This window comes from Odontesthes bonariensis, chromosome 14, assembly GCF_027942865.1.
Source record: "Odontesthes bonariensis isolate fOdoBon6 chromosome 14, fOdoBon6.hap1, whole genome shotgun sequence".
NCBI lineage: Eukaryota > Metazoa > Chordata > Actinopteri > Atheriniformes > Atherinopsidae > Odontesthes > Odontesthes bonariensis.
The window spans coordinates 30,092,164-30,120,135 of NC_134519.1; the positions used below are offsets into that span (position 1 = coordinate 30,092,164).

General features: G+C 42.0%; 1 protein-coding gene across 2 annotated transcripts; it reads left to right on the forward strand.

The window, feature by feature from the left end:
* LOC142399353 (SH3-containing GRB2-like protein 3-interacting protein 1) lies at positions 1-27,932 on the forward strand. 2 transcript variants are annotated; one of them, XM_075483972.1, is made up of 24 exons: positions 1-396; positions 9,596-9,659; positions 9,853-9,898; positions 10,223-10,279; positions 10,592-10,649; positions 11,149-11,324; positions 11,457-11,468; positions 12,005-12,016; positions 12,440-12,464; positions 12,593-12,656; positions 15,357-15,427; positions 15,528-15,602; positions 15,684-15,752; positions 15,843-16,604; positions 18,777-18,898; positions 19,089-19,239; positions 19,394-19,450; positions 19,768-19,879; positions 20,143-20,298; positions 20,423-20,555; positions 20,648-20,850; positions 23,799-23,863; positions 23,963-24,127; positions 24,255-27,932. In XM_075483972.1, exons 1-24 carry the CDS (start codon positions 387-389, stop codon positions 24,275-24,277), a joined length of 2,688 nt encoding a protein of 895 aa, XP_075340087.1. In that variant the 5' UTR covers positions 1-386; the 3' UTR covers positions 24,278-27,932. The 2 variants fall into 2 exon arrangements, with proteins under 2 accessions (XP_075340087.1, XP_075340088.1); XM_075483973.1 differs by lacking the exon at positions 19,394-19,450.
* Positions 27,933-27,972: the final 40 nt, after the last annotated feature.

Consider the following 27,972-nt stretch of genomic DNA (forward strand, 5'->3'; position numbering starts at 1 on the left):
TAGCGCTCGTTTTTTTCCCCCTCTCCTCTGCCTTTCCTCAGCATCTCCCCTCTCAGAGATGGCGTGTGTCGGTGCTGCTCAGGCGTCTGGGGCCTAGCGTCACAGAGAGGACCCCCTTCCCCCGATTTGCAGCATATTAATTTAGTGTCTCTTCTCGCCGTGTCCTCTACCACTTCTGTTGCCTCTCGGCTCTCTCCCCCACCCAGCCTCCCTGTGCGGGTATCTGGAAGTTGGGCCCTCGGGGGTGGAGGAAATCAACATCGTGCTTCGCTGGGGAGCTGTGCAGAATTAGCCATGCCCTGCCCAGGCATCTTTTGACCGGCTGGATCTCTCCATTTCTATTGGCCTGCAGACCAGAGGGCAATGTAGGATGAAAATCTGCAATCATGATGCAAGGTAAATTCTCTGTGCACTTCTTCTCCCCTTTTATTTTCCACATCTTATTACTATGTGTCCTCCTCCTACCTTCTTGTGTCCTGCTGTCCTGCTGAGCCATTAAAGCTAGTGAATCCAGTGAGGTGATCTGTCACGGTGTGTGGAACAACTGAGGTGTTTGCAGTGTAACAATGTGGCTGTTCTGTTCAAATGCGAATGTGACATTGTGTGTGACAGGTTAATAGAAGGTCAGGTGTAGTTATTTGGAAGGTGTGTGAGATATAAAAAGAAGAACCGACAGTACGTGTCTTGCAGCTTTACATCTGACTGTGCATATCAATGTATCTTTGTGTGTGTTCATGCTCAGATTATTGTTCTGCCTTTAGATGGGATTCCAACAAATGTGTATCAGAGACCCAACCAAGCTGCACTCAACCAGAACTGTGCTGCTGTATGTAGCAGCTGTTCTAAAACGCTAGTAGGATGAGTGATCCTCAAACTACTGCATTTGGTTTCTGTGTCACATAAATTGTAGGATGCTGAGCAAAAACTAACAGCTGAAAGAAGTGAGGTACATTATAAAAGGTGATGGAGGAGTTTAATCATTGATATTACCACACATGTGATATGCATCGCCTTTATAATGTTGTGGAAGGTGGCTATTATTAGCAAAAGGCCTGCAGTCAGCCTGCCATGATGGCACAAGGAGATCCACACTCAACACAGATGTCATAAACTCATCACAGCCTTTAGTAAATATACATTTATTCACTAATACAGTCTCAGTAGTTTGATGTAGGTACTGGCATTCAGTGTTTTTTGGGCAACACTCATGGCGGCATGTAGGTTCTCAGTATCTCAGTAGCATGGCTTGTAATTTAGACTATTTTGATGACAACACCATAATTTTTTTTGTAAAAATTCGAACTGGACTTTATACAGCTCAAGGCCCATATGGTTAGTTCAATAACTCACATAGAATTCTTTCAGTTCAATACATTTATTTGAACAGCTCCAATACACAACCAAAGTAATCTCAAGGCCCTTTACAAAGAAAACAAACAAGTTCAATTCAGTCCACTCTCTGTGTTGGCCCTGCGATGGACTGGCGACCCATCCAGAGTGTACCTCCCCTTTTGTCTGATGGCAGGACCCCCACCACCCTGCAACCCGGAATTAGATGAAGCGAGCATAGAAAATGGAAGGATGGATAGATGGCTTAACTAAGGAAACCAACTGATCTCACTGAATATTTAATTCAATTCAAGCCCCTGTCTTGAACATGCACAGGGAGGTGGGCAACAGTGCAGAGGAAACAGTGAGTTTTAAAGTAACACTAAAGAATCTATCACTAATCACTAATAGTACAGTATCAAGTGTCAAAGCAGGGCAATGTTACAGGACCTAACAAAAAAAACCCTGTATACTTTTTATATACCATGATGTTTTTGAGAAATAACCAAACTCACAGAAACACAGAACAAACAAAAAAGGTAAAATGTTCAAGTTTATCTGTAATACAGTTAGCTTTTTATGATTTACACTTTTAAAAGATTTGAATGTGGCATATTTGTTAAATCCAGTGCATGGCTAACTGAGGCCTCATCTGTGATACAGGGGAGATAGCGATAAGTTTATAACTCATGTTTCAGTCACTCTTATAAAAAACATCACAGGGATGAACACGATGCTGCTGTAATGTTTTTGTATATACTCTTTTGTAGATACCAACGTCGTACAGACCACTAACATAAATTTAAACAATAACATGTTTCATTAGTTTTATCATTGGAATCAACCAGAGTTTCAATCTACTTTGACTTACAACCTGCACAGAGTGGAGGGAGAAATGATCATGATTGTATTCTTTCCAAGATTAGAAACATTCATTTCTGCAGTTTCAGGTTCGGAAATGTGTGTAAAGAATGTTGGTGTACTTCAAAATGACTTAGAAGCACATTGCTTTAAGGTTCAAGCACTTCTATAGTGTTGCTTCAACAGGAAGAAAACTCTAGCAGAACTAGACTCAGAAAGGCTGGCCACTACCTCAAACCGTTTTGAATGTGGACCTTTTAAATGGCTTTTTTTTTGGTGCTAGTGGCCTTTTTTGAAAATAGTCAGACAGGAGAGCGTGTGCAGAGAGTTGGGGAAAACATGCAGCAAAGGGCCCCAGGCCTGGACTCAAAACTACAGCCTCTGTGCATGGGGTGCCAGCTTAACTATATGGTGCCCCAAATTAGCTTTTTAAATGTGAGTACAACTGCTAAAACAAGCTGATCAAAGCACGTAGCATGTCTATCCTCAGTGTTGGAGGACTATAACGTACCAGCTCAGCATACCATTGCCTCTGAGAGAACAGGCACGTCACTGTGACAGTATGAGGGGATGGCGTTACACTGTAACTTACAGGCTTCTGATCATCATGACCATCTCAGATAATAAAGCAGTTTTTTTCTTTTTGACTGGACTGTAGACATCAGCCTAACGCTGTGGGACAGAGAGTGACTGGGGAGCAGTGATTTTAAATGTGGGGGTGTTCCAGGGGGGGCACATGAGCGCCACATCAAGCCCAGAGACACCACGCTGAAGTTGGCATCCGATTCGCAAATCAAACGGATGGGCATAAAGGGCCATTTCACTGCATTTTTGCATTTTGATCACCCTAAACTGGGTCCTGTATGGAAACTACAATAGTTACACGGCTCAAATCTGGATGGAATTATTCTAAAGAGGCTGTAGATTCATTTAAACCTTCTTTGGGATTTGTGAAACCTTTTTCTGATTTGTGAAAATGCAGAACAGGGCCATTTTACTGCTTTTTTTTGTATTCTCATCACCCTAAACTGGGTCCTGTATGGAAACTAAATTACTTAGACTGCTCAAATCTGGATGGAATTATTCTAAAGAGGGCACAGGGTCTTTAAAGCACATTGTATGTTGGTGCACTACGAGGGTGGGAAAACCGTTAATATAATACATCCAAGGGGCAAACGGGTTTACCTTTGGAAAATGTGGGGGGGATGAAATCATCTTGCTGTAAAAGTGGGGGTGTCGAAACACCCCCATCCCCCACGGGTGCAACGCCCATGCTGCCAGCTGTCTTGATGACAACTAAAAACTGATCAGTTTTGCCTCTTTATGCCAGCAAGTTGTTGACAGTTTCAGAGCCACTCTGTGAAATTGTATGGGTGGGAAATGGAGGTTTCCGTAAAGATGAAATGGGATGTGCCCACTTTTGTTGACCCATTTGCATCATCTTCAGTGAAAACTAGTCTGTGCACCCAGGTTGTGTTGTCGTCATTGTTATCATAAAAAACAATAAAATCTCATGACTAGTGGAAAGTCTAAGTTTTGGCAATATTACATTGGTGAAACTTGAATTATGTGTGAGTTAAAGGACATATCCTGGTCAAAATAACTTCAAGGTTCTTCATGATAGTACTGAACGCCAGTGTAACTTTCTATATCTTTGATGACTATATTTCAGAGCATGGCGCTAGCAGTGACACTGATTTTCTTCTTTCGAGGCAGACCCTGGTTGCTGCTAATGTTGTTTGAAAATCAATTTGAAGAAACTTGAGCCAATCTTGAGATAGGAACAACTGTATCTTGCATTATTTGAACACGGCTGAGAGACAGTTGAGTGGGTGAGGCTCAGCATTCGAGAGAGGTTGGAATTATATCAACCAGTTTAATTCTTTGGTATAAATTTAATTCTCTGGTATAAAAGATCAGTATTTAGTGGTAATGTGTTTCTCTGTTTTAAGCACAGCATGGAGAGAAAGCATGTTCCAAGTATGGATCAGAACAGAACTAGTTTGTCTTTTACAATCTGACAGCCTTGCATGATTTGACAGAGTTGTGGTGAGGTGTAAGGAATTACTGAGATAAACACGGCTATTCAGAACTAACAACCAGCCTAGATAATAAGCTGACAACATGTTTTATGAATGTACAAAAACACCTCTACTGACACAGAAAAGAAGGTGAGGTCCTCTCACTGGTGTGTTTTTGCATTCAAAGCAAGATCCGTGTACTTAATGAGCTGTGAGTATAAAACTTCTGCTTGTCTTGAACATTAAAACTTTGAATGGAAAAATATTAGGGAACATTTTAATTTATTCATGATGTACATGATGTTTGAAACCTTAGTACAGCTACAAACAACTTTTTTCTAAAAGGAAATATAGAAGTTAAAGTCAAAGTCAAATTTATTTGTACGGCACATTTCATGTACAAAGTGCTTTACATAAAATAAAAGCATTGCAGCAGGGAGTGTAAGAAACATTAAAAATACATAAAAGAATATAAAGACACAAATAAAATAATTTAAATTAATTTAAAAACAAGCACCAGTCTCAATAAGGTAAAAGATGCCGTGCAGATTTCATGCATAGACACATGAGAAAAGAAATGTTTTTAACCTGGATTTAAAAAAAAAAAACTGGCAGTTTGTTCCACTTGTTTGCAGCATAACAGCTAAATGCTGCTTCTCCATGTTTAGTCTGGACTCTGGACTGGACCAGCTGACCTGAGTCCTTGGATCTAAGAGCTCTGCTAGGTTTATATTCTCTGAACATATCACAGGTATTTTGGGCCTAAACCGTTCTGGGATTTGTAAACCATCAGCAGGCTTTTAAAATTTATTCTGTGACTGACTGGAAGCCAGTGTAAAGATTTTAAAACTGGTGTGATGTGTTCAGATCTCTTAGTCCGGGTTAAAACTCTAGCAGCAGCGTTCTGGATGAGCTGCAGATGTTTAATGCTCTTTTTGGGAAGTCCAGTTAAAAGTTGAGTCCCCATTCTTCTATGGACATAATTTCCCTTGCTCATGTTATCAGTATGATAACATGGTGTTAAAAAGGATTAAACGATTGTGTTAAACTAAAATTGGACTTGCAGAATACATGTAAACATGTTAGTCTGACTGAAAAGCTGGACCAACACACCCAGACAAGAACACTCGGAGTCAAATTCCTTCTACATGTTCATGTTCATTCGGACACAAACTGGCCAAAGGACTGTGCACACTCCACAATTCCTGCCTCTGGCTCTGATTCAGAAGTATCAGAATAAGATGGCACACAGAAGAATTGGATGGTAACAACAGAGATAAATCCCAATGCATAGCAGACATGTGATATTTACAGAGCTGTAAAGCAGTCCTATTCAGTACTTTGTACCAATTTGCTACAAGCTAAGTTGTCAGTTGTTTTCAATGGTGATGTAATAGGTCAACCGGACAAAGCCGAGAACTAACAGGCTGTAATGGGGAATATCGCCACCTATTGTGGTACAGTTAGACATAGTTCTCCCTCCATATTCGCACACTGGGACAAAGATAGAAGTCCAGATAAATGGCTTAGTTAAGCTTTAACCTTGGCTTGACTTAACTGTGAATGTAATGTATGTTGTGGTTGCAGGTCTGGCTGTGCATACATGTTAAACCAGATTTAATCCAGATTTTTCCTCTACTAAATAAACCATGTTCTTTGGTTAAAATGCCTCCCACAGAAAGAAGAATGAGACAAGAGTCAACTCTCCCTTGCTTTCTCTGGAGTAAAAGAGATCTAAGAGCTGCCTGATAGGCTTCTGGTTAACTTTCACCATGGGTTTAGGCTCTAATTGTATTGGACCTTTTCGTTGACGCTGCTAAAAAAAAAACTAAAAAAATCCACTAACACCTGGATTTCAAGAACAATTTGATAGTGTCTGTGCAGTTGACAAAGTGTTTTTCGGCACCAGCTCGGCACAGCAAAAACGGGAGCACAGCACCGGGTGTACGTGCTAGTTTTCACTAAGGATGCTACTGTTGTTGGCTACAAGAATAAGTATTTTTCTTTTTTTGGTTTTGTTTTTGTTAACAGAAACTTAAGTTGACTGGCCAAAACGCCTCACAAGTAGGCTCTGAAACTGAGATGCAACAGGTTGCAAACAAAAAACACACAAAACAGACCAACTGATCAATTGTGCCATCTGTGCTGTGTGAGGTTGACATCCATGGTCCCATTAGATATACAAACTCGCCTAATTATCTCAGAGTAGTGATTATCTAAAACTGAGGTCCAACACAGCCCACAGGACACAGTGCTATAGCTACCCTTTCATGTAGTTGTAGTTATAGGCGTGTCCCCTGGGAGGTAGTGACCACTTGTAGCCCTTAGAGCACTGAGGGTAATTATGCTACAGCTGTCAATGGGAAAGGATTTAAATGACTTGTTTTCACTCATTTAAATACACCGCTTTCTGTGTAAAGACAGCACGAGACTCTGCTGCTTTAGTGTGACACCTTGTGATCCTCTAAGGTTGGACCTTTAAACCCTTAAGATCCGCATTTCTCCATAAGCAGCATCTGCTCATGAAGGCTGTGCGATTCAGCTGAAAGAATTTTCTGCTCACGGACGCCAAATGCCACAACTGAAAGACTGAAACAACAAATGCCACAATATACCTTGATTTAACTTCTTTTTTGTAATAGATTGAGAAAGCAAGATGTCATGAAAAGAATGATCATTTAGAAATGCGCACGGGAGTTTGTATTAGTGTGCAGGCTTTTTCTTTTTGGGTCAGCTGATTTTAAAAAAAAGGTGTGATTTGACAACTATACTTTATGTCCCAGATAAGTTAGATAAGTTCCCAAAGACATTTGGGCACTAAAAAAGAAAAAAAAAAAGCCTCTTACCTCAATTTGGTTGGCATGAATTATGGATCCCATTATGCAATGCCAGGTGTAGCCAGTGTTGTAAAGTAGTCAGGGCAAAACTATGTCTAAAAAGCTTGTATCTGTAAACTGACTTGAAAAAGATCCGAACTCAACTTTATTTACAGCTAATGTAATTAATTACTATCATCCCTCTATCCCTCCGTTTAATGAGGCTCTCCTCGGGCTAACTTAGTAAATGGGTTACAAAAACAACAGTTCTGCTCGAATGCACACAGTGATCTGCTCCACGGTACAGTCAGCCAACCTGATTTTTACACCTTTTGATAAAGGACATACTGGTTTGGACTGGTCAGATGGCTCAAGGTGTCGCATCGTCTCACTAAGACCCATCATGCAATTTGTTCTTTAGAACCGGGTGCTACTAAACCTAGGGCCTTAAAATTTCCTTCTGTGTGGAGATGCTTCATTTCAAATGGTCGTATCGAGCACCAGACTTCTCATTAATGGTAATTATTAGTATTACTATGGTTTTAAGCAGAGTGCGATTAATGAATCAATATGAATTTGATTTTCAAGTACTCCTCCCAACACCATGGTCTTCAGTGCTGGTTCTGTATTGAAAATGGTCAAGACTATCAATTCCAAATGTCTGTTTTGGGCATATGAGCGCGGCATACAGATAAAGGTCCCCCGAGCAGCTTTTGGGTGGTAAAAAAAACGTTCATTCAACCAGCTGTCCATCACATGTCTCTGTTATACTTTTATGGATGTGACACTGTGCCTGCTTGCCTTTCAAAGGGCTGCTATGTACCAGTTGTATGGCAGGGCTGGATTGAAATAACATACAAGTATGCGTTTTCACATGTCATTCATGGACTGACTGTCAGAGGCCGTTTAGGCAAAGCTAGAATTGTGGACTTGAATGCAGAACCAGGCAGACAGTATTGTCTAAAAGCTTTAATTCTTGAATAAGGTCATTGAAGCAACTGTAGTAGGCGCGAGGGTGATTCAAGGGAGCAGATCAGACCTCGGGAATGTTTCTTTGAGGCGCTGGGGGTTCTTTCCTGAGGGAGGGGTCACTGGTTTGTTCCTTTGTTCGATTGGAGATTGTTGGAGGGTGAGCAGGCAGGTATGGCGGCAAGGTAAGTGTTCCATAGACGCTTTCCAGGCGAAGTGAACTAGCTTGACGGAGTCAGGTAGGTAACTCTGGTAAGTATTCCACTGTAGATTGATACAAGTATTCCGGAGAGGTTTTCCAGGTGGAGTGGACCAGCTGGATAGAAAAACGTTGGTAATGCAGATACAAGTATTCCACTCTTCAGCCACAGGTGAGAGATACCGGATACAAGAGAACATAAGCATTAGCACAGGGAACTGGCAAGTCCAGCAAGAGAACGTTTACTGGTCTGATTACCACAATGAGGAGGCAAACAATCTCGTGGCGACTGAGTCGCTGGAGTGCTTCTTAAATACTGAAAGGTATTTGGGACTGATGAGATGCAGGTGGTCTGGCTGAAGAGCGGGAATTCTAGACTCCACCCAGGAGGTGGAGAAACGCCTGCCCACATCAACCTGAACTCAGTGTTAGCGATTCAAACAGCAAAACAAACCAGTGCCAGACTATGACACCGATCACGGTTGACGTCACTCTTCGTCAAAGGTCTTATACTGTGAAATACCTTTTCCTGAGTAACTTATGACAAGTTTGCTCTAATTAGTCATGTGACTGGTAAAAAAAAAACACCACTTTGGGATGCAGTCGCTTATTGTTTGTTTGAGGTGTCCCCAACTAGTCTTTAGGTGTGCATTATGCTAATTTGTTACAACGTGACGGAGGGAAGAAAAAAGCGTAGACTCCAGACAAAATGATTCAGGCTGTTTGGGAGCAGTGTCTGGAAGAGAAAAAATGCTGCTGGTTTTTAGATGCACAAAAAGCAAAAAAACTAATGAAAGTAAAGGGAAGAAAAGAGGCATCTTTTAAAAATGTATTCATTTTTTTCAGTCAATTGATAGATTTTGACAACTGATCTTTTTATTCATTGTATACTGTCTTTTCAATGTGTCTGGATTGGTCTTACTTTTCGTCTTTTAGCTGAAATTCCACTCAGCGTGTTTATCTATGTGGCGGTGCTTTCAGCTTTCACTCAGTGTTGCAGGGTGGTTGCATACAGTTAGGCAAACAGGCTGGCTTGAATCTTCCCTAATGAAGTAGACACATTGATCAACCTTAGTTTTTGTCTCCTCTCCATTTTATACAGTTAAAGAGGGGACACTTAGGGGGATTACTTCAGCACTACTTCAAATATGTGGAGGCTTTCTCCAGATGGCTCCGGGTTTGCTCCAAATCAATACATTCATTTAAATAAGGATATTGGAATTGCTGTATTTCCCCTGTATCAACAAGGAAATGTTCATCCACACAGGTTAATACATTATAAGTCTTTTGTGTTATTTGCTTTTAAGTGTGGTTTAATGACCTGTCAGTTGACTTTATAAAAGGCTCTAAAGCTTTAAACGAACTCTTTGTGATCTTGCTCTCTGTGTCGTTCCTTTTAGGACTGAAAAAACGTACCAGGAAAGCCCTGGGCTTACGAAAGAAAGACAAGGACACAGACACAACGTGAGTTGGCTCTGGCACTCAGTGGTGGTGCAGGGACTTAAAGCCACATATACAGTTCAGAGTCTATCTATCTATCTATCTATCTATCTATCTATCTATCTATCTATCTATCTATCTATCTATCTATCTATCTAAAATAAGACCCACTGGTATAGCACACTTACTTTTTCCATCTCCCTGATATTTCCCACAGGAGCTCACCTGACAAAGAGGGAAGTGGAAGTGGAAAGCGGGGAAGTGTACGTAAATTTGAATCCTCATTAAAAGCATTTCCTCTCATTTTACACAGTGAGGTGCTGTTTAACCGGGGTAACTATTGTACAGTGGTATAATATGACGGTGCTGTTGGTTTGCAATAGATTTGCCGTTTGTTGTGGGGCAGCTACTACAGCTTTTCAAAGATCATTCTTTACATTACATGATGGGTCTTATTTGTTAGTCCTGTGTATAATTTCAGCAGCTGCTGATTCTGATGACATTAGACTAATTTTGATACTGATATTACAGGCAAAACTCTGCTTATTATTCTCTTTTTATGATGTCTTTTTCATTTTTGATGCTAGAAAAAAGCCAACGGGGCTCCTAATGGTTTCTATGGGGAAATTGACTGGGACAGATATGTAAGTATCCACAGCCTTTGCCTCATTTTTGCTTGTCCTCCTTTGTTCGTGTGCCTTTAAAGGAGCTGCAGCTCTGGCATGAAATACTGTCCTACTGTCAGGTTTAAAGTGATTGAGTAAATGGTGCAAATAGAGTGATAGCTGCAGTTTGTTTGAGTCAGCAGGAGCTTCAGCCAGGAAGCTAAACATTTCAAGCAAGACATCTGTGAAACCTAATCTACTACGACTAGCACCGGAGAGTTTTGTGGTGCCTCTCTGACAGTGTATGGAGGGCTAGAAATGACTGTCACTGTCGTCTCTTTTTTCTTGCAGGCCTCTCCTGATGTGGATGATGAGGGCTTCAGCCTCCGGCCCGGTGATGAAGATGATAATATCCTTTCAGCAAGAAGGGAAAACAGCAGTCTTGGGGATCATAGCCTGCAAAACTATTGACCTGTTTGGCTGAGTGACACATTGGTTGGGTGCTTCTCAGCATTAAACAGGGCAAATCAATAGTTCCTGCATGTGTGTGTCCCTGCTGTAAATAAATAAATAAAGTAATAAAAGTGCAGCCAGACAGAGCCACGGTACATTTGGATTGGTGTCTAGTTGTCACTAAGCCTCATTTCTTATTATGCACTGGCACTCAGTTGGGTGATATTTTAAGTTATTGTCAGCAGATGCATGTTTAAATTGGATTCACTGTGGAGACTTCATCTATGAAGGATGATTTAGCTGACACAGACCGGGAGCGGTGCCTTAAACTGGGACACAGCAGACAGGGACACATAGCAGTTGTCTGCCTTAAATAACTGTAGATGGTTGAATTAGTCGCCATCTTCTGCATAGCTCATGGTACTTATTTCGCTTTCCCCTTGACAAGTGTTCACCAGCTTCAAAAGAAAAGCACTTTTTCTCCTCCAGCGACTCGGAGGAGGATGAGGACAGCAAGAAAAAGTTCAAAATTAAGATCAAGCCGCTGGTTTCAGACAGTGCCAGGTGTGTCCCTCCATCTATGGACGAGCTGAAAGCCTCAGTGGGAGGCCTGGCACTCTCTCCTTCTCTGGTGAGTGCTGCTGATCCGAGCTCTGACAGGCACAGAACACTGACAGTGGCCAATCTTACACATTTTAGCATCTGTTCAAGTCTCTTACTGCGTTTGTCTTTTTCTTCTCACTCATCTGCTGTCTTTTTGTAGAGGAGAAGTCCGGTAAGCCTGTCACACATTTTCACATGTGTATCACAACAAACAAGAGATTGCATGTCATGCGCTCAGTTGGTGCAAGTGCATGTCATACTTCTCTTAGTGATTTGCCTTTATGGATTCCCTCCTTTTTCTGCATGTCTTTTTTCTGTTTCTCTTAAGCCCTAAAGAAAAAGAAAAAAAGAACACTTCTTTTTTTTCATTCATTGTTTTCCTGTTTCGCTAAAACTTTACTTAAACCTCTCTGGCAAAGCACCTGTGTTACATAATGCACAGTAAACATAACACAAGCGCAGCTCCACACCTATTGATCTGGTCTCAGTGGAGCTTACATGCCAAGTGACCAGTGCGTGTTGACTGCAGGTGATGCTCACATTGTCCGCACAGTTCTCCGAGGTGTTATGGCTCATGTTGCATTATTAAGGCTTTGCGGTTAAAGTAAAGAGATGCGGTGTGTGTCTTTTTAGTTGGTGTCCATTTGACTGATTTGTCACTCACTCTCTGACCCAGGTCTGTTCTCTCTTCCTTTTTGCTGGTCTCAGAGACGCAGTCCGGTGAGTTTCTCTCTCCACCTGCTGGCTGACAGCGTGAAAAACAGCTCTCTATTCTCCGCTGGCTGACCTGTTCTAAATTGTGCAGTGCAGAAAAGTTAAAGGATGCGCAGCAACATAAGAAATGCATCTTTTGACCAATGTGATTTAGTGCAGAGAATTAGAACTAAGTTTCTTGAAAAAGTGCACAAATGACAATATGGTGGCAAAGTTTGAATTTTTTCAATGCAAATCAAGTTGCTGAAAGAGATGTATTTTCTAGAAACTGTATCAATGAAATGCTCCGTCATATTTTAGAAATAAGATTTGCTTCAGGAATTCTTAACATTTACAATTTCTGTCAATGATTTGAGATGAAGTCAAAACATATTATTTAAATCAATCAATTAATCTTTTGTTTACATTCTTTTTTTCTTTTTTTTGCAGGGGCAGATGAAAAGAAATCTGTCCTGTAAGTACAACTACTTGAAAAAAGCTTTTTTCCCATTGCACAGCAGTATCTAAATGCTAACTCATTTTTAGCAGATAAAATGTGTACCATGTTCACTGCCAGTCAACAGTTTTTTCTGTTTCTTGAAGGTGAGGAAATTGCCAGACCCAGACGGTCCACCCCGACACCAACTCCTGTCCCTGAGACGTCAAGGTCTGTCATTCTTTCACCTGGCCACTGACAAAGTGAATACTTTTACTCAGGCCCTGTTCAGACCTGGCACTAACAGATAAATACAGGTGTAAACACGCTCAGGACACATTCAGAAGTGCTCCGGGACACTTTTTAAAATAGTGTAAACACAAATGTTGACCTGGGCCACATCGACGGACTCATCTAACCAGACTAAACGAAAGCAGAAAAATTACCACCTGGATAGCCTGATTCTGGTCTGACCAAGACCATAACGAATACGATTCGAAATGGCCTGGTCAACCCGCCTCCCTCGGGTTGCTACTGGTTGTGGCCAGAAAAGGCTGTGCCTAAGCTTAAGCCAATCACACCACTCTTTCCTCTGACGTATGATTTAGCTACCAGCGGGGCTAACTGGTAGATTAAACCACAGCCATTATAACGAACAGCCTTGCCACTCTGTATTAAAGGATAAGACCGTTTTTTTGACATTGGGCCCTTGATTTCACATTATAACATGATGTTCTACTCACCCCTGCTTGTTGTTGAACATTTGGAGCTGTTCCGAAGATATTCGCGAGGCATCTGGCTGCTCTCTTGAGATATTCGGCCATGAAACGGTTTCCTATGGGCAAGCTTATACAGGCACAAACTTTGCTGTTTATAATTGATTAATTACTGTACACTAGCACTGATAACGTGGAGGTGCGTCGCTTACTTAAAAAAATCCGGGTTACTAATTTTGAATTTTAGCCGAATGAATAAATAGGCAGCAGGTCTGTGGGCTGTCTGTGGTAGTAGCACGACGATGACGTCAGTAACACCCACTTTACGACAAAAAATCAAAATTACAGTAACCCGGATTTTTTTAAGTAAGCGACGCACCTCCACGTTATCAGTGCTAGTGTACAGTAATTAATAAATTATAAACAGCATAGTTTGTACCTGTATAAGCTTGCCCATAGGAAACCGTTTCATGGCCGAATATCTCAAGAGAGCAGCCAGACGCCTCTCGAATATCTTCGGAACAGCTCCAAATGTTCAACAACAAGCAGGGGTGAGTAGAACATCATGTTATAATGTGAAATCAAGGGCCCAATGTCAAAAAACCGGTCTTATCCTTTAAGCCCAATTGTACCGGCTTTTTGGCTGCAGTTCCACCAGAATTCCACTGGGCGCGTCGGTGGAGACCAGAATGAATGGGGCCCAATGGAGCTAGATGCTACAAATGGTCTGTTTCACCTAAGTTTCCTCAAGAGCGCTCAGATTTGAATGTAGTTTCTGAGAGCTCAACATGGGTTTCAAGTCAAAAATCTACTGAACGAGTACATATATCCCTTTGATTTCTTACAGGTTGGCTTCTTGTTGTCCACAACGCGCTAGCATTGTGCTAATGACAGCTGGTCGACCAGCTATGTATGACATCATATACACTTCAAATCCTTTTTTTAAGCAAATGAGTGGCTCTAAAAATCTAAAACTCAGCCATGGGTATTTTCTAAACACCCTCTTTCGAAAACAACATTCGAATTACTAGAGAAAAAATTATATCTTGAGATAAGGGCACGAAAGGGCGTATAGCTCCATAGGACTCCATTCATTCTGGTCTCCAAAATTGGGCGCCCCACGTGGAAAGAGGGTGGAACTGCAACCAAAATCGCCTCGTTGGAAACCGGAAATGCACCGTGAGTGGCGTATCTGTCCTATTATAGAATCTGTGATTAAACTCTTACTAAAGCCAGTAGGGAGCAAGGCGAAAACGTCTTTCCTGTCAAGAAATTATTCAAGGGCTGTTCTTTGCTCGATTTTTAATGAGAATCTCCCGTCGAACACTTTCATTACAGCATCTACAGCAGTGTCAAAAGCTTGACGCTGCTCCATGTTGATATTGAATGAAGCGCTTCCGTGTACAATCCATGGGTTGAGTGGCAGTTCAACCACGTCACTACCTTGAACACGCCTCTACCCTGGGCCGTTGGCGCTGCTCAAAGTTGATTGCTTCCCGACAAAGTGGGTGGAGTTCCCATTTTTTCGGGAACTCGAATCCACCTGAATGAGCAGTTTGCCTGAGTAAGTGTAGCAGAGCCGAAGGTGTTGCGTCACTGCGAGGGCGTAGCCTGGGTACCACCTGGATGCTTTCTTGCTCTTCCGGTCTCTGGAGAAAATTCTGTACAAAGAAGCTTCCAAACGTACGTTTTTTTAAGGTCATCTTTTATGGGAATTTCTGAAGCCACAGTGAACAAAGCAGCTGTGAGTGCAGTGCCAGACCTGCCTTTAACCAAGTGTTTGGAGCTAAGATGTGCAAATGTATGCCCCTTAAAACCAGTGTTTAAATGTAACATAACCCATCAGAGCGAGATGTGAAGCGTGTCTGAGCGAGGAGGGGATGTTTGGCTATGGATTTCAAGGTGCAGCCAGTCCATGGATGTTTTTCAGTTTCTCCTTTAGAGACTGGTACAGAAAGAAAACTGCAGAGAATGGGCCACGTGTTGATTTGCATACAGAGCGAGTAACTGATATCTGATCACAATTGGTCACTGTGGGTGCATGTGGAGATGCATTTTAATGCCAGATGCGAACAGACATACATAAACAGGTGTCCACTGGCATCAGATCACCCCAGACACATAATTCCAGGTCTGAACAGGTCCTAAGACTGCCTCAGATGTGTCTTTTATGAAGCTTGCACAGTTTTTGATCACTGGATGTCTCCTCTGACAGTGACTCGGTGTCGCAGAATGTTCCTCCCCTATTCGGGCTGCCTCCAGAGCACAGATATGCCCGATATGATGGTTTGTCATCTACTGATGAGAAACATCTTCACATATAAGAATACTCTGACTTTACGGGATGGCGCTGATTGGTTCTTTTCCTTGATTTGTTAAATGACAGTGGTCCCTCGCGATGCGTGGGGAGACTCGAGACCCCGGTCAGAATCACAGCTGAGCAGAAGTTTCCCGACAGGAGGTACTTTATCTTTGTAGAACCTGTAAATACAACGGTTGTGTACATTTGCATTTCTGCTGAACTTTGACCCCCTTGTTGCAGCTCCCCCTCCGCTTCCTCCAAAAAACATTCCATCAAGAAGTCATTACGGCTATCCTTCCGACTCGGCGGGTAAGTTTGTGTTTGGAGATGTCATCATAAGCCTAAAATCACAGTTAAAGTAAAGCTCTGATGTCTGTGCTCCAACTCCCTTTTTTGCAGTTGACCTACCCAGTGGAAGGGCAGCCCGCAGTTCTGCCCCCATCTACCTGAACGTTCTCTCCCCGGCGTCTTACCGAAGCTCCCCGGCCCCTGACTTGGATGACGTGTTTGGCTCTGTTGACAGCCCCCGGACGACTGAGGACACAGCGTCTCCCAGATGGGTTACGTTCGCAAATGACAGACCTCCTCCGCCCGACGAACCCGCCCCTCCACCACCGCCAGACTCTCCTCCTCCAGACACGCCATCATCCACCCCCTCCACCCCTTGCCTCTCTCCGGGACCACCACCAGATGAACCGCCACCGTCACCTCCACCATTTTCTCCTGAGTCTCCCCCTCCTTTCACGTTACTAGACTCACCCCCCTCTATTGTGCTTGGACCTCCTCCTCCAGATGAGCCAGCCCCTCCTCTCCCCCCTGATTTCTCTCCCTCTACATCCCCCCCTGTATGCCCCGAAGAGGAAGCACTTGATGAGGAGTTGCTGCAGTTTGCAGTGTACGCTTCGTCCCCTGTACCCATCAGCCCCGTTCCCCCGCTGCCCGCTGAGAGGAGGTCGCCCCGGGCAGGAGTCACGTCGCCCCTAGTTCTGTACGGAGTGGGGGGAAAGAGGACTCCAGAGGGCGCATACCAGAGAGATGATTTGCCAGACATCACAGGCTCTCCCAGAGAGCTGACGCCCAGCTTCAGGGGCACGCCCCCTCCTCTTCCTCCAACCACCTACAGGTCTATTATGTCTTCCCCGGGGCCCTACTCAGGCAGCAGTGAGTACCATTTTTTTTGCCACTGTTGAGCACGATGCTGTCAACAGTAGCAGGGAAAGAACTCACACGGAGACTCAGAAGTGCAAAACAGGGAGGGTGACGGGATTGAATTTCATTTGTTACAATAAGCATTTAAGGATCAACTTTCACTACTGCCATTTAAAATATACAAGGTCATTCATTCTAAAACATTCTGAAGTGGCTAAAAAGGCAAACATTAAAGCTAAATTATAGCTGTATTACTTAGCTTTTTGTCCCCTGTGTAGCTCAGAGGAGCATATGATGTAGTTTGAAGAACCTAATGTCTGTTTCGACAACTTTGACTAAATGTGGCTTTTACTGACATCTAGTGTTATGATTGTTCAACGGAAGTTTAAAACCTTTTGGAAATGTCTGTTGCTGCATAGATATGGCCTAAAACACCAACAGATGCTTGCAACAGTCTTCCGTATAGGTCAAGAGAACCTTATTCAACAGATGAGACAAAAAAATTATACTTGGTCATAGACTTATGAGGAAAATAATCAAATATAGATCCATGAATTGCAAGTTACAGTCAATTTGAGTCTGAGATTAGGAAGGTGTTTTCAGTCAGTGGTCATAAAATGAGGTGGGGGTGGGTGCTCTTTTATATATAAAGAGCAGGGATTTATCGGTGTCATGTTAACAGCACATGTTCTGGGGATGTATGGTGTTCCAAACAAAGTTGAGTTCATGCTCATTGGGTTGGATAAGGTTAGAAATCCTAAAGAGTCATTTTAAGTCTGCCCAGGAATGGTCGACCAATGAAAATCCCTCTAAGAGCAAAACAGATTATAGGCCCGGGATGATTGCTATGCATCTAAAAGCTCCTCTGTCTTTGGCTAATGTTGTCCACCTTATGAGGAACGCTCCTTCAGAGAACCAGCACCACTTTATGTATTTGAACTGCTGTATTTCTACACTCCAGCCAGAAAGCTGAGATAATCCAACTGCTCCTGGATAGGCCTAAAATTAGGCTTAATAGAAGAGGTGACTGAGCCTTTGCCCTAGCTGCCCCCAACTTTTGGAACAGTCTACCACCGGCCATTAAAGCTGCCGTCGGCAACTTTTTTTTAGTCATATTAGCTTGAACTGTCATGGGATTCTTCTCGTTGGCCATCCATTGGTGCTGTAAAAGTCTCCATCCCTGCAGTTTTGATATAATTCATAGTTTTTAGTATTATATTCATTGCCTTTGTTTTTTGAAATTCCATCCATCCATTATCTATACCGCTGAATCCGTCGGTCGGGTCGCGGGGGGGCTGGAGCCTATCCCAGCAGTCAATGGGGGAGAGGCGGGGTACACCCTGGACAGGCCGCCAGTCCATAACAGGGCCACACAGACAAACAACCACAGACAACCACACACACTCACATTCACTCACACTCACTCCTAAGGACAATTTTATTGACACCAATTAACCTAACATGCAAATTTTTGGACAGTGGGAGGAAGCCGGAGTACCCGGAGAGAACCCACGCATACACGGGGAGAACATGCAAACTCCTTTTTTGAAATTGCATATGTTAATTTTTCTTTTGTATATGAACAAACTGTGATTCGACCAAAATGGATTTTTTTTTGCTTTAAATAGGACTAAGAATGGTAAGCACACTGCTTTATTCCATCCGTGAAACGTGCTGGTGGCAGTATCATGGTTTGGGCCTGTTTTGCTGCATGGTCAGGGTGGCTGTCCGTCACATATGGAACTACAAATTCAGATACGTATCAGCAAATTCTTGAGGAAATTAGGAGAGCTATCTGTCTTTGAAGTAATTCCAAAGACAAAATGGGTCAAGCAGCACAACATTAAAGTACCCCTAAAGCTGTTCTCCCAAACAATGGTAAAGAAGGACGATTAATGACATCAAAGTCATCATCTTAATCCAGAAGAAATGTTTTTGGACCTGACTAATGCCAGTGACCTGACACATCCGGCCAGTATTATTTCTCATTACACTTTGTATGAACAGAAAATTCCAAAGGGTAATATAGATTCCACACTTCCACATGATTCCCACCACAGCCATGCTTGTGAAAGAAACACAGCCTGGCTGAATGGTTAGAATGTGGTGGCTAACATTGAATAAATAGCTCTCTCAGTGTGATCTGAGGACAGTGTTAACCACACAAAATGTTATGTGCCACAGGCCCCTCATCTCCAGCTCGTCCTGCCACGCCTCAGTCACGAGGCAGCCCAGTCCCCCCTCCTCCTCCTCCTCGACCATCTTCACGACCAAAGCTGCCCCCGGGGAAACCAATCACAGACCTGGTAGGCTCCATGTGAAAAGTCCTTCCTTGTTTCCGAATCTGTCTGACGTACTCTACTCCTCTTTGTTCTGATATCGACATGAAATAAGGAAAAGACTGGTTTTCAGTCAATTAGTCATGCTGCATTTTCACTTTTTAAAAAAAAAAAAATTATTTTCACTTCAAAGTACGTCTTGTGTGTCCGTCTCCAGAGTCGGCCGTTCAGTACACCTGTTTCGGGGAGCCCCCCTCCTTTTGCCCCGTTGGCACGCGCAGAGAGCTCTTCCTCCATCTCCTCCTTTACCTCACACAGTGCAGCGTCCACTCCAACCCTGGGGAGAGACCTTAACATGCCCACAACAGGTACACAACCCGCATGTCGGCTCGCTCTTCTTCATTCTTGAGCCGCACATCACAGTTTCAGTCCACTTGTTGTCTGTTACTCGTCATCGTGTCCTTGCCTCACCGTCTTGTCCCTCTCCATGATTCTCTCCTCATCATGTCTCTGCTCGCTCAGAGGCCTCGCAGCCTCTGGTATGGTTTGACCACGGCAGGTTTTATTTAGCTTTTGAAGGTGAGTTGCTTCTGTAGTGCCATTCAAGCATGATCTGAAATCACCTGCCCTGTTTTTTTACATGTTGTGTTTACAAACGTACTGCTTCCCATCCCATGTTGTACTCGCACAGAACCCACAATCATAATTAATGGTTCAGTCTTAATCCTGTTCATTCTGTTTGGTTTTCTTTGTCTCATTAAGTTGCTTTGTGTGGGTACCACGACTTGCTATTTGTTTTTAATTTAGTGTAGCTTAATGAAACTTAATGTAAAAGAAATGACACTGTACGTACAGAGGATGTTTTGAGGGCTTTTGTTTTTTAACATGTTTTTAAGGATGCTCCAGAGGACCCAGTCCGCTCACCATGGGACACCAGGACACCTTGCCAGTTGCAGCTGCCTTCACAGAAACCATTAATGCCTACTTCAAAGGCGCTGACCCCAGCAAGTAGGCACACATTTCCAATGCAGACATCCTGTGAGAATGTATTGAAACAAAACCTCAAACGCTCCTGGAAAAGTGGACCTTTTTCATTTTAATTAGTCTTTGAGCTCTTGTAGCACTTCTAATGAGAATTTTATGGTAGATTGAGGAGTTATCTTCAAGACCAGAAACTAGTTTTGTGAACACAACCCTGAGCATTTTATGTTATGATGTTAAAGGGCACCTGGAGGTGTGTGTTTTTGCTCACTCGGAATTCTCTACCGCAGATGTGTGGTGAAGATCACAGGAGAGATGGTGCTGTCTTTCCCTGCGGGTATAACCAGGCATTTTGCTAGTCACCCAACGCAACCCATCCTTACCTTTAGCATCAGCAACTTCAGCCGACTGGAGCAGGTCCTCCCCAACCCGCAGCTGCTGTGCTGGTAGAGTTAACATTACAAACATATACTGGAACCGACAGTCCTTTTTCATTTTTACCTCCTATTGTTCATGGTGTTTCTTGATGGTGAGCTTCCCTGAATTAAACTTGTCCCTGTCCTCTCACAGTGATTTATTAACAGATGGTGTAGACACCAAGGAGTTCTGGGTAAATATGCCAAACCTGATGAGCCATCTGAAGAAAGTAGCTGAACAAAAGCCTCAGGCGACATACTACAACGTGGATATGATCAAATATCAAGTATAAAATAACTTGTTTGTCCAGATGTTCATGTTTAGTTCATCCAGCTGTTGAAAAGATGCATCCTTGTGACCTTGGTCTTTTCTCTTTAGGTTTCGACGGAGGGGATTCAGTCCACTCCTCTGAACTTGGCAGTGAGTTGGCGGGGTGACACCACCACCACAGACCTTAGAATAGATTACAAATACAACATGGAGGCCATGGCTGCTCCGGTGCCCCTTCACAATATCCAGTTCTTGGTTCCTGTGGATGGAGGCATAGCCAAACCGCAGACCATGATCCCACCTGCCATCTGGTAGGAATTTCTTACGTTGAGTAATGGTGGTCATAAAAGGCATTTAGGGATGAAACAGTTTTAGGCCCTTGCTGAGGATTATGGGAATTAAGGAACCTGCATTGTGCTTCCTTTGTCACTTATAGGCTCAATAAAGTCCATTCCAGGGTCTATTCCTGGAGGTATCTAAAACTGTATTCTGAAAACAACACCCAGAACTTTTTTGACAGGAAAAAAAATATTTCAGCCCTGACTCTGTTGCCTCTTCACTGAACTCTAAGGTTAAAGGTAGATTAGGAAAATAAGTCAGCTGCAGTCTGTTGTGCAAAGAGCCTAGAGCTTCAAATACAGTTGCTGTTAACTACGCGTACGTGTGTTTATCATGGCTGCCTCGCGTAACCCGCGTTTGTTTGGTGCAATGGTTGTACACATCCTCAGAAATTAGCATTATGCATACACAAGCTGCAATATATAGGTTGGGGGTGTGTAAGCTGACTTTAGACGTTTCGATGTTTCGTATTGTCAGTTTCTCTCACCGTGCTTTATCTGTTGTGATCTTAAGGTCAACGAAACGCTAACCTCTTCTATTTGCTCCATATTTACTGTTTTATCAGAGTGCTTCTGCTTACTTCCTGTAAATCCAGCAGCAGTTTCTGGTCGTTATAAGAGTTATAACAATGGTTGCTGCCTCAGTTGTCCAAAATATTCTCTAAACCAGGAAGTGCGCCACAGCTGTATTAAAGGGATAGTTCGCCTCTTTTGACATGAAGCTGTATGACATCCCATATTAGCAATATCATTTATGAACATTTTCTTACTCCCCGCTGCGTCCTGTGAGCCGAGATCCAGCCTCTTTTTGGCGTTGACGAAGGTGACGAAGGTCCGGCTAGTTGGCTGGGGTTTAAAAAATAAAGTGTTTTGCTTCTCAAAACAATATGCGTTCAAAAGATTCATACATTTGCATCACAAAATTGTCCCTCCAGAAAAAGTCAGACCTCACATCGCTTGGCGCTATTTTTGCCTTCATATCAATCCATATATATATCCAGTGTCCAGTATATTTAGCATGGGAACGACTGCACAATCCTTTATTAAAAGAAAGAAATGATAAATAAATTATCACAATTCTTTGTGGCTGCAACATTTACTTTCATACAGTGCACAGTGAAAATGAGTACACCCCTGTTGAAAAGTAACATTTTGAACAATATTTTAATACACACACAAGTTATTCCCAAAACGTGCATAGAGTAAGTTTAATACAACATCTGTTGAGCTTACAACAGAAAAGAAAGGTCAATAATATAACTTAAATGACATATTTGTCCATTTTTGTGAAATTATGCTGGTGCAAAAGTGAGTACACCCCTATGTTAAACTCCCTGAGAATGGGCCGTGTTGGCCCGAAATGTCATGAAATGAAAAGGCATTAAAAGGGAGGTCATCGTTGTGCGTTTCATCCTTGCCTTACATTGAAATTTTACATTTTGAGTCTGCACCAGGCTAAAAGAGACGTGTGTGAGATTTGACTGAAATCCTATGGAGAGTATCATGATCTGCTTCAGTAGTCACAGTACATGTTGACAAGCATGTTTCTTTTGGTGAAATTCAGCTTCCTACTGTTGATGGCATCCATACAGCCCCAAACCATGTCACTCCCACTACTATGCTTGACTTAAAGCATGGGGCACTTTTCTTTGTACAAATCACTTTTTACCACCACACAGGCTTGACACCATCGAAAGCAAATTTGTTCATCTTGGTGTCATCAGAGACAAACAAACTAAGGATATGGATTGCTGGAACCATGTCCTGTGATCTGATGACACCAAGATGAACAAATTTGCTTTCGATGGTGTCAAGCCTGTGTGGTGGTAAAAAGTGATTTGTACAAAGAAAAGTGCCCCATGCTTAAAGTCAAGCACAGTAGTGGGAGTGACATGGTTTGGGGCTGTATGGATGCCATCAACAGTAGGAAGCTGAATTTCACCAAAAGAAACAAGCTTGTCAACATGTACTGTGACTACTGAAGCAGATCATGATACTCTCCATAGGATTTCAGTCAAATCTCACACACGTCTCTTTTAGCCTGGTGCAGACTCAAAATGTAAAATTTCAATGTAAGGCAAGGATGAAACGCACAACGATGACCTCCCTTTTAATGCCTTTTCATTTCATGACATTTCGGGCCAACACAGCCCATTCTCAGGGAGTTTAACATAGGGGTGTACTCACTTTTGCACCAGCATAATTTCACAAAAATGGACAAATATGTCATTTAAGTTATATTATTGACCTTTCTTTTCTGTTGTAAGCTGAACAGATGTTGTATTAAACTTACTCTATGCACGTTTTGGGAATAACTTGTGTGTGTATTAAAATATTGTTCAAAATGTTACTTTTCAACAGGGGTGTACTCATTTTCACTGTGCACTGTACATTCATACTTTGATTCATGTAAATTAAAATGAGGATGGGAGGGTGAAAATGTATGTTTGCTTTCCGTGTAGAACATTTGGAACATCTGTATGGTCTTTTCCTAAGTCCTTACGAATTCCTCCCACCTTAACCTGGTTACATGCCGACATTCCGACATGGGCCTCCAATTGTCGGAATGGTGGGACGTTTGCATGTCGGAATGGCGGGATGATAATGGCAGATACTGGCACATATGAGAAAGACAGCATTCTTTTTCATGGCGGACATCAAAGACAGAAAATTGACTTGTAAAGTGTAAATTAGAAATATGAACATGCCTATTTTGTTCTTGAGTTTCTGAACGCACAAGAAAAACCCGACAACATCACCGTGGAGCGAAAAATGTGTGTATGTGCACCTTCTTTTCAAGTTCCTCTGTATTAGCATGGGCGTGGCCTAACTGCTTTGCTATGCGTTTACATATTTACATTACCACATAACAGATGGCAAAGTGTCTAATGTAACATGGGTTCTTTTTTTTTGTCATAAAGGAATCCAGAGCAACAAACAATACAGTGGAAAATCCCAAGCCTGTCTCATAGGTCTGAAAACGGAGGCAAGTGTTCTGTGTCATGTTTACAATCTTTCTTTTTCAGTCGTTACACTTATCACCTCATTGTACAAACTCAAAATATGTCATATTTGTGTTGTGCAGGAGTAGGGGCTCTGCTGGGCCGGTTCCAGATGAAAGAGGGCCCCTGTAAACCCTCTCAGCTGGCTGTCCAGTTCGCCAGCGAGGGAAGCAATCTGTCAGGGTGCGACATCCAGCTGGTCGGGACTGGCTACCGGCTATCGCTGGTGAAGAAGAGATTCGCTGCAGGTCAGTTTCGGTGTCAGAAGTCCAGAGCGGACTGTGCTCACACTTAAACAAAACTCATCCTTGGTTCAGAAATCTGAGGGCACAGAGAACATCTCCTCTGTCTGACACGTTTTCTTTTGTTTCACAGGGAAATATTTGGCAGACAACTAGTGGACTCGTTTGCGAACAGAACCAAGAAATCAGTGGCTTCTGGACTGTGAAGACTGAATCCATCCCATGTACCCAGTTAAGAGTTTGTCTTTAGCGACCATTTGAAGTGACAGTTGAGAATTAATAGAAGAACAGATAATCACACACAGAGCTGATATTTGACTCTATAACACCATAATAAGTAGACTGACCGCTGAGTTTATGCAAGTAAAAACAAATCATTAGTTTTGAGCACTTGGGACACTTAAGAGCTTATATGGACTAAGATATTGGGAGACCTTGATTCTTTGTTCTTGTTCACTGTAAAAAAAAAACAATTGTTGATTTCATAAAGTGATCCAGTCTTATTTACCTGAGTTTATTTTGTCTAACTGGTTGTCACTGCAAATGCACTGTAAGAGATAATGTGAAGAGATCAAATGATATAAGAACAATCCGAAAGCAGGAGGAGAAGTGGTAAAAAGTGTTGTATGGGCTTGATTCGTAGCTGTGCACCAATAATTTGTTGGTAACATGGTAATATCTGATTCATCCTGCCACCTCAAATTAGAATTCCACTCTGTGTGAGCATCTTTGTTGCTGTCCAAGCAGGACTTTTTTTCTTCTGCTTAGACGAAAATATCTCCTCTGATCATTTCTGTGCTGAAAAAGTAACCGGTCAGTTCAAAATGATCTGAAAAACACTTTGTGACTTTGTGATAATGGGTCACAATCATTATCAGAGCATATTAATTACATTTTGTAGAGGAATTATCATCACAAAAGGGACAATATAATATAAGTCATTAAAAATACATTCAGTACTGAATAAATGTGTGTGTAATCACTTGCTCATATTTGCCTTGATTTAGTAAAATGTTCTCTAACAAGGTAAGAAATCCCCTGAAATGTGATCAAAGTTCCCTATTTCTTACCCCAAGTGGCTCTAAAAAAATATGTAATCAGTTTTAAACAGGTTAAGAAACAATAATAATAATATATTGAACACGTATATCTGTGCCAATCCTTCTCTATGCTGAGGATTGGCACAGATATATAATGACATACTAACCCACGCAGCCTTTAACACTACCACTACAGATAGCAGTTTGCCATTAATCGATCATGTCAGCAGGGAGCCAGGGCTGGCACTAAATCAGTAAAAGCAGTCTGACCTACTGAAGAACAAAAGCATGACATTAGTACTATCCTCAACTGCAATGTTTAGATATAAAGCCCAGTTCCAAAAAAAAATTCCAAAGGAATGATTTCAGTGTGTTCACTGACCAACTTCGGTGTGTTCAGGAAATACAAACAAGTTTCAAATTTGATATCGCCAACACACTAAAAAGTTGATAGAGGCATGTTTACCGTTGGGTTATACAACCCTTCCTTTTAATTACACATTTTGGTTGTTTGGGAACTTGGAACACTAATTGTCGCAGTTTCACACGAGGAATCACAAACGTTCTTTGTGTATCAAGCCCCGCCGTGGGAGGTCATGCAGAATGAGGTCTTGCATTGTTCTGCTGGAATAACCAAGAACCTAATGGGCAAAGACATTGCCTTGATGGTAGCATAGGTTTCTCAAAAATTGTAACACGTGCCTCTGCATCAGTGTAAGCCAGCCATGCCATGGAGACTGATGCTCTCCGATATCATCACAGATGCTGGCTTTTGCATCTTTGACTGATAACAGCGTGGATGGTCAGTCTCATATTTGGTATGTAGAAGCGGACATCAGTTTAATCCCAAAAGCAGTTGATTCGTGGAGTTATCTGAGCACAGAACCCATGGGGGCTGTTTTTTTCCCTTCCATCTGAGACAAGCTCGTGTCCAGAGAACTCTGTAACTGTTCTGTGCAGAGTTGATACAAGTTATCTGTGATATGGCATACAGAAAAATGTTGTTCGAATTTATGGAGGATTCTCTGACGGAATTTGGCCCAATTTGGCCCAAAGTGGTGAGCCACAACACTTTCTTGCTTAAAAAGACAAAGCGTTTAATGACTGCTCCTTTTATACCCAATTGTGACACCCTCACTTGTCACCACTTGGTCTGCTGAGTATAGAATCTTCCAGAACGCCTTTATGTGAATATTCTATAAATGTTTCTTTGCCTCATTCCCAATTGCTTTTGGGTGTGTTTGCGAGTCAAACTTTAAATTTGTTCATATTTTCTAAAGACAATGAAGTTGGTCAGTAAAGACAATGGAAATAATTTCATTGGTCTTGTGTCTGTTAAATACAGATTCAAACTAATGAACCTTTCTGGAAATGAGGTTTGCACCTTAAATATTTCATATTTCCGGGCTCAAATGGTATTTGTGCTGGTGTTTTATCTGTAAAATTGCGGAAGAAGAAGCTGAGTAAGGTGAAAAACCGAAGCTGCTACACTGGAACTGTTTGGGTAATTGTATATTTGAAAGGCCCTAAATATGTGAGACAGATCCAGAGACGGATGTGTGAGTGCCATATGTTGTTGAAAAAGGACCTTTAAGTTTCCAGAGAAAAGAAACGGGGGCTGATGATTGTTGGAGTTGCCTTTGATGCTGCTTAAAAACATGGCCAAATTTCTTTGGCCGTGATCCTGGTAGAGGTCTTGAGTAGAAGTATTGGGGACATTGCAGAGTTGTGAAAAAAATCTCTATGATGACGACAGCACTATTCAAGTCTCTGCTTTAGTTTCTTCCTTTTCCACCGTGTTAAATAAATGTTTTATCATTTTCTAATAGCAATATTTAAAGACTTAAGTGTAAAAAGTGTACATAAAAAAAAAGCTATGTTTCAAATATTTCTCTGGGCATATGGATGTGTCTGTGATTGTCTCTTGGTTTGTTGATGTCAGCGCTCATGATGCATTTGGTTCTACGTGACAGCACACAACGCTCTCTTCATCTAGTTCTTTACATGCAGGTTTCTTGTACAAAAAAAAAACAAAACAAGTGTTACTGTCGATGAAATTGAATCCAAATGGTGAAAACTGCATTTGTACATCACTAGTTTCATCAACCAGTTTGTCCATTTCGATAAGGTCACGATGCGTGTGTTGTGTAAGTGTGCTATGACGTGAGTGGAGGCATTTTACCTTCACTTAAGCCGCCCCTCACTGTTCTGCTGTTGTTGCACCTTCAGATACTCATTGTCAACAAATCTGGCATGTCATTGATATACCTATTCCATGCGAAGTTATCGGTGTTTTACATTGTTCTGTGTTTGACTCGCACACAAAACACACCCCTCGGTTTTAACCACGAAACAACTCATTGCTTCATGCTAGATTTAACATGTTTAACTATGTTGAACATCACATTTAATGGATGTTTTAATGCACTGATTCACAGTTTGGGGCGCGAGCTCGTGATTCCATTTAGGTCTTTAGGAAAAGAAGCATCGTTCTTTCAGCTGAGGAAGCGCAATTCACTTTTCTTCCACTCCAACCGTTAGCAATGCTTATACATATTGCCTTATTTTTAACATTCACTGATATTCAAATATCTGACGTTTTCTGTAAGTTTTTTTTTCTACAACGTTTTGGTTGTAATATCTCACTGCATTAGAATCAGAATATGCAAACATCTCCTGTAAATTTGTCATCCAAAGATTTTGAAAGTAAATATATGAAAAAAATCTATATAATGTAATATCTGTTTTACTTGGTAATAAAGAAAAGAAAATATGAGGTATATGTATCTCTCTCTTTCATTTATTCAAATA

Coding starts and splice junctions, on each gene's coding strand:
- LOC142399353 (XM_075483972.1), top strand. Junction 10,650..11,148: donor GCCCGGTGATGAAGATGATA/ATATCCTTTCAG, acceptor ACAAGTGTTCAC/CAGCTTCAAAAGAAAAGCAC. Junction 20,556..20,647: donor TGGATATGATCAAATATCAA/GTATAAAATAAC, acceptor TTTTCTCTTTAG/GTTTCGACGGAGGGGATTCA.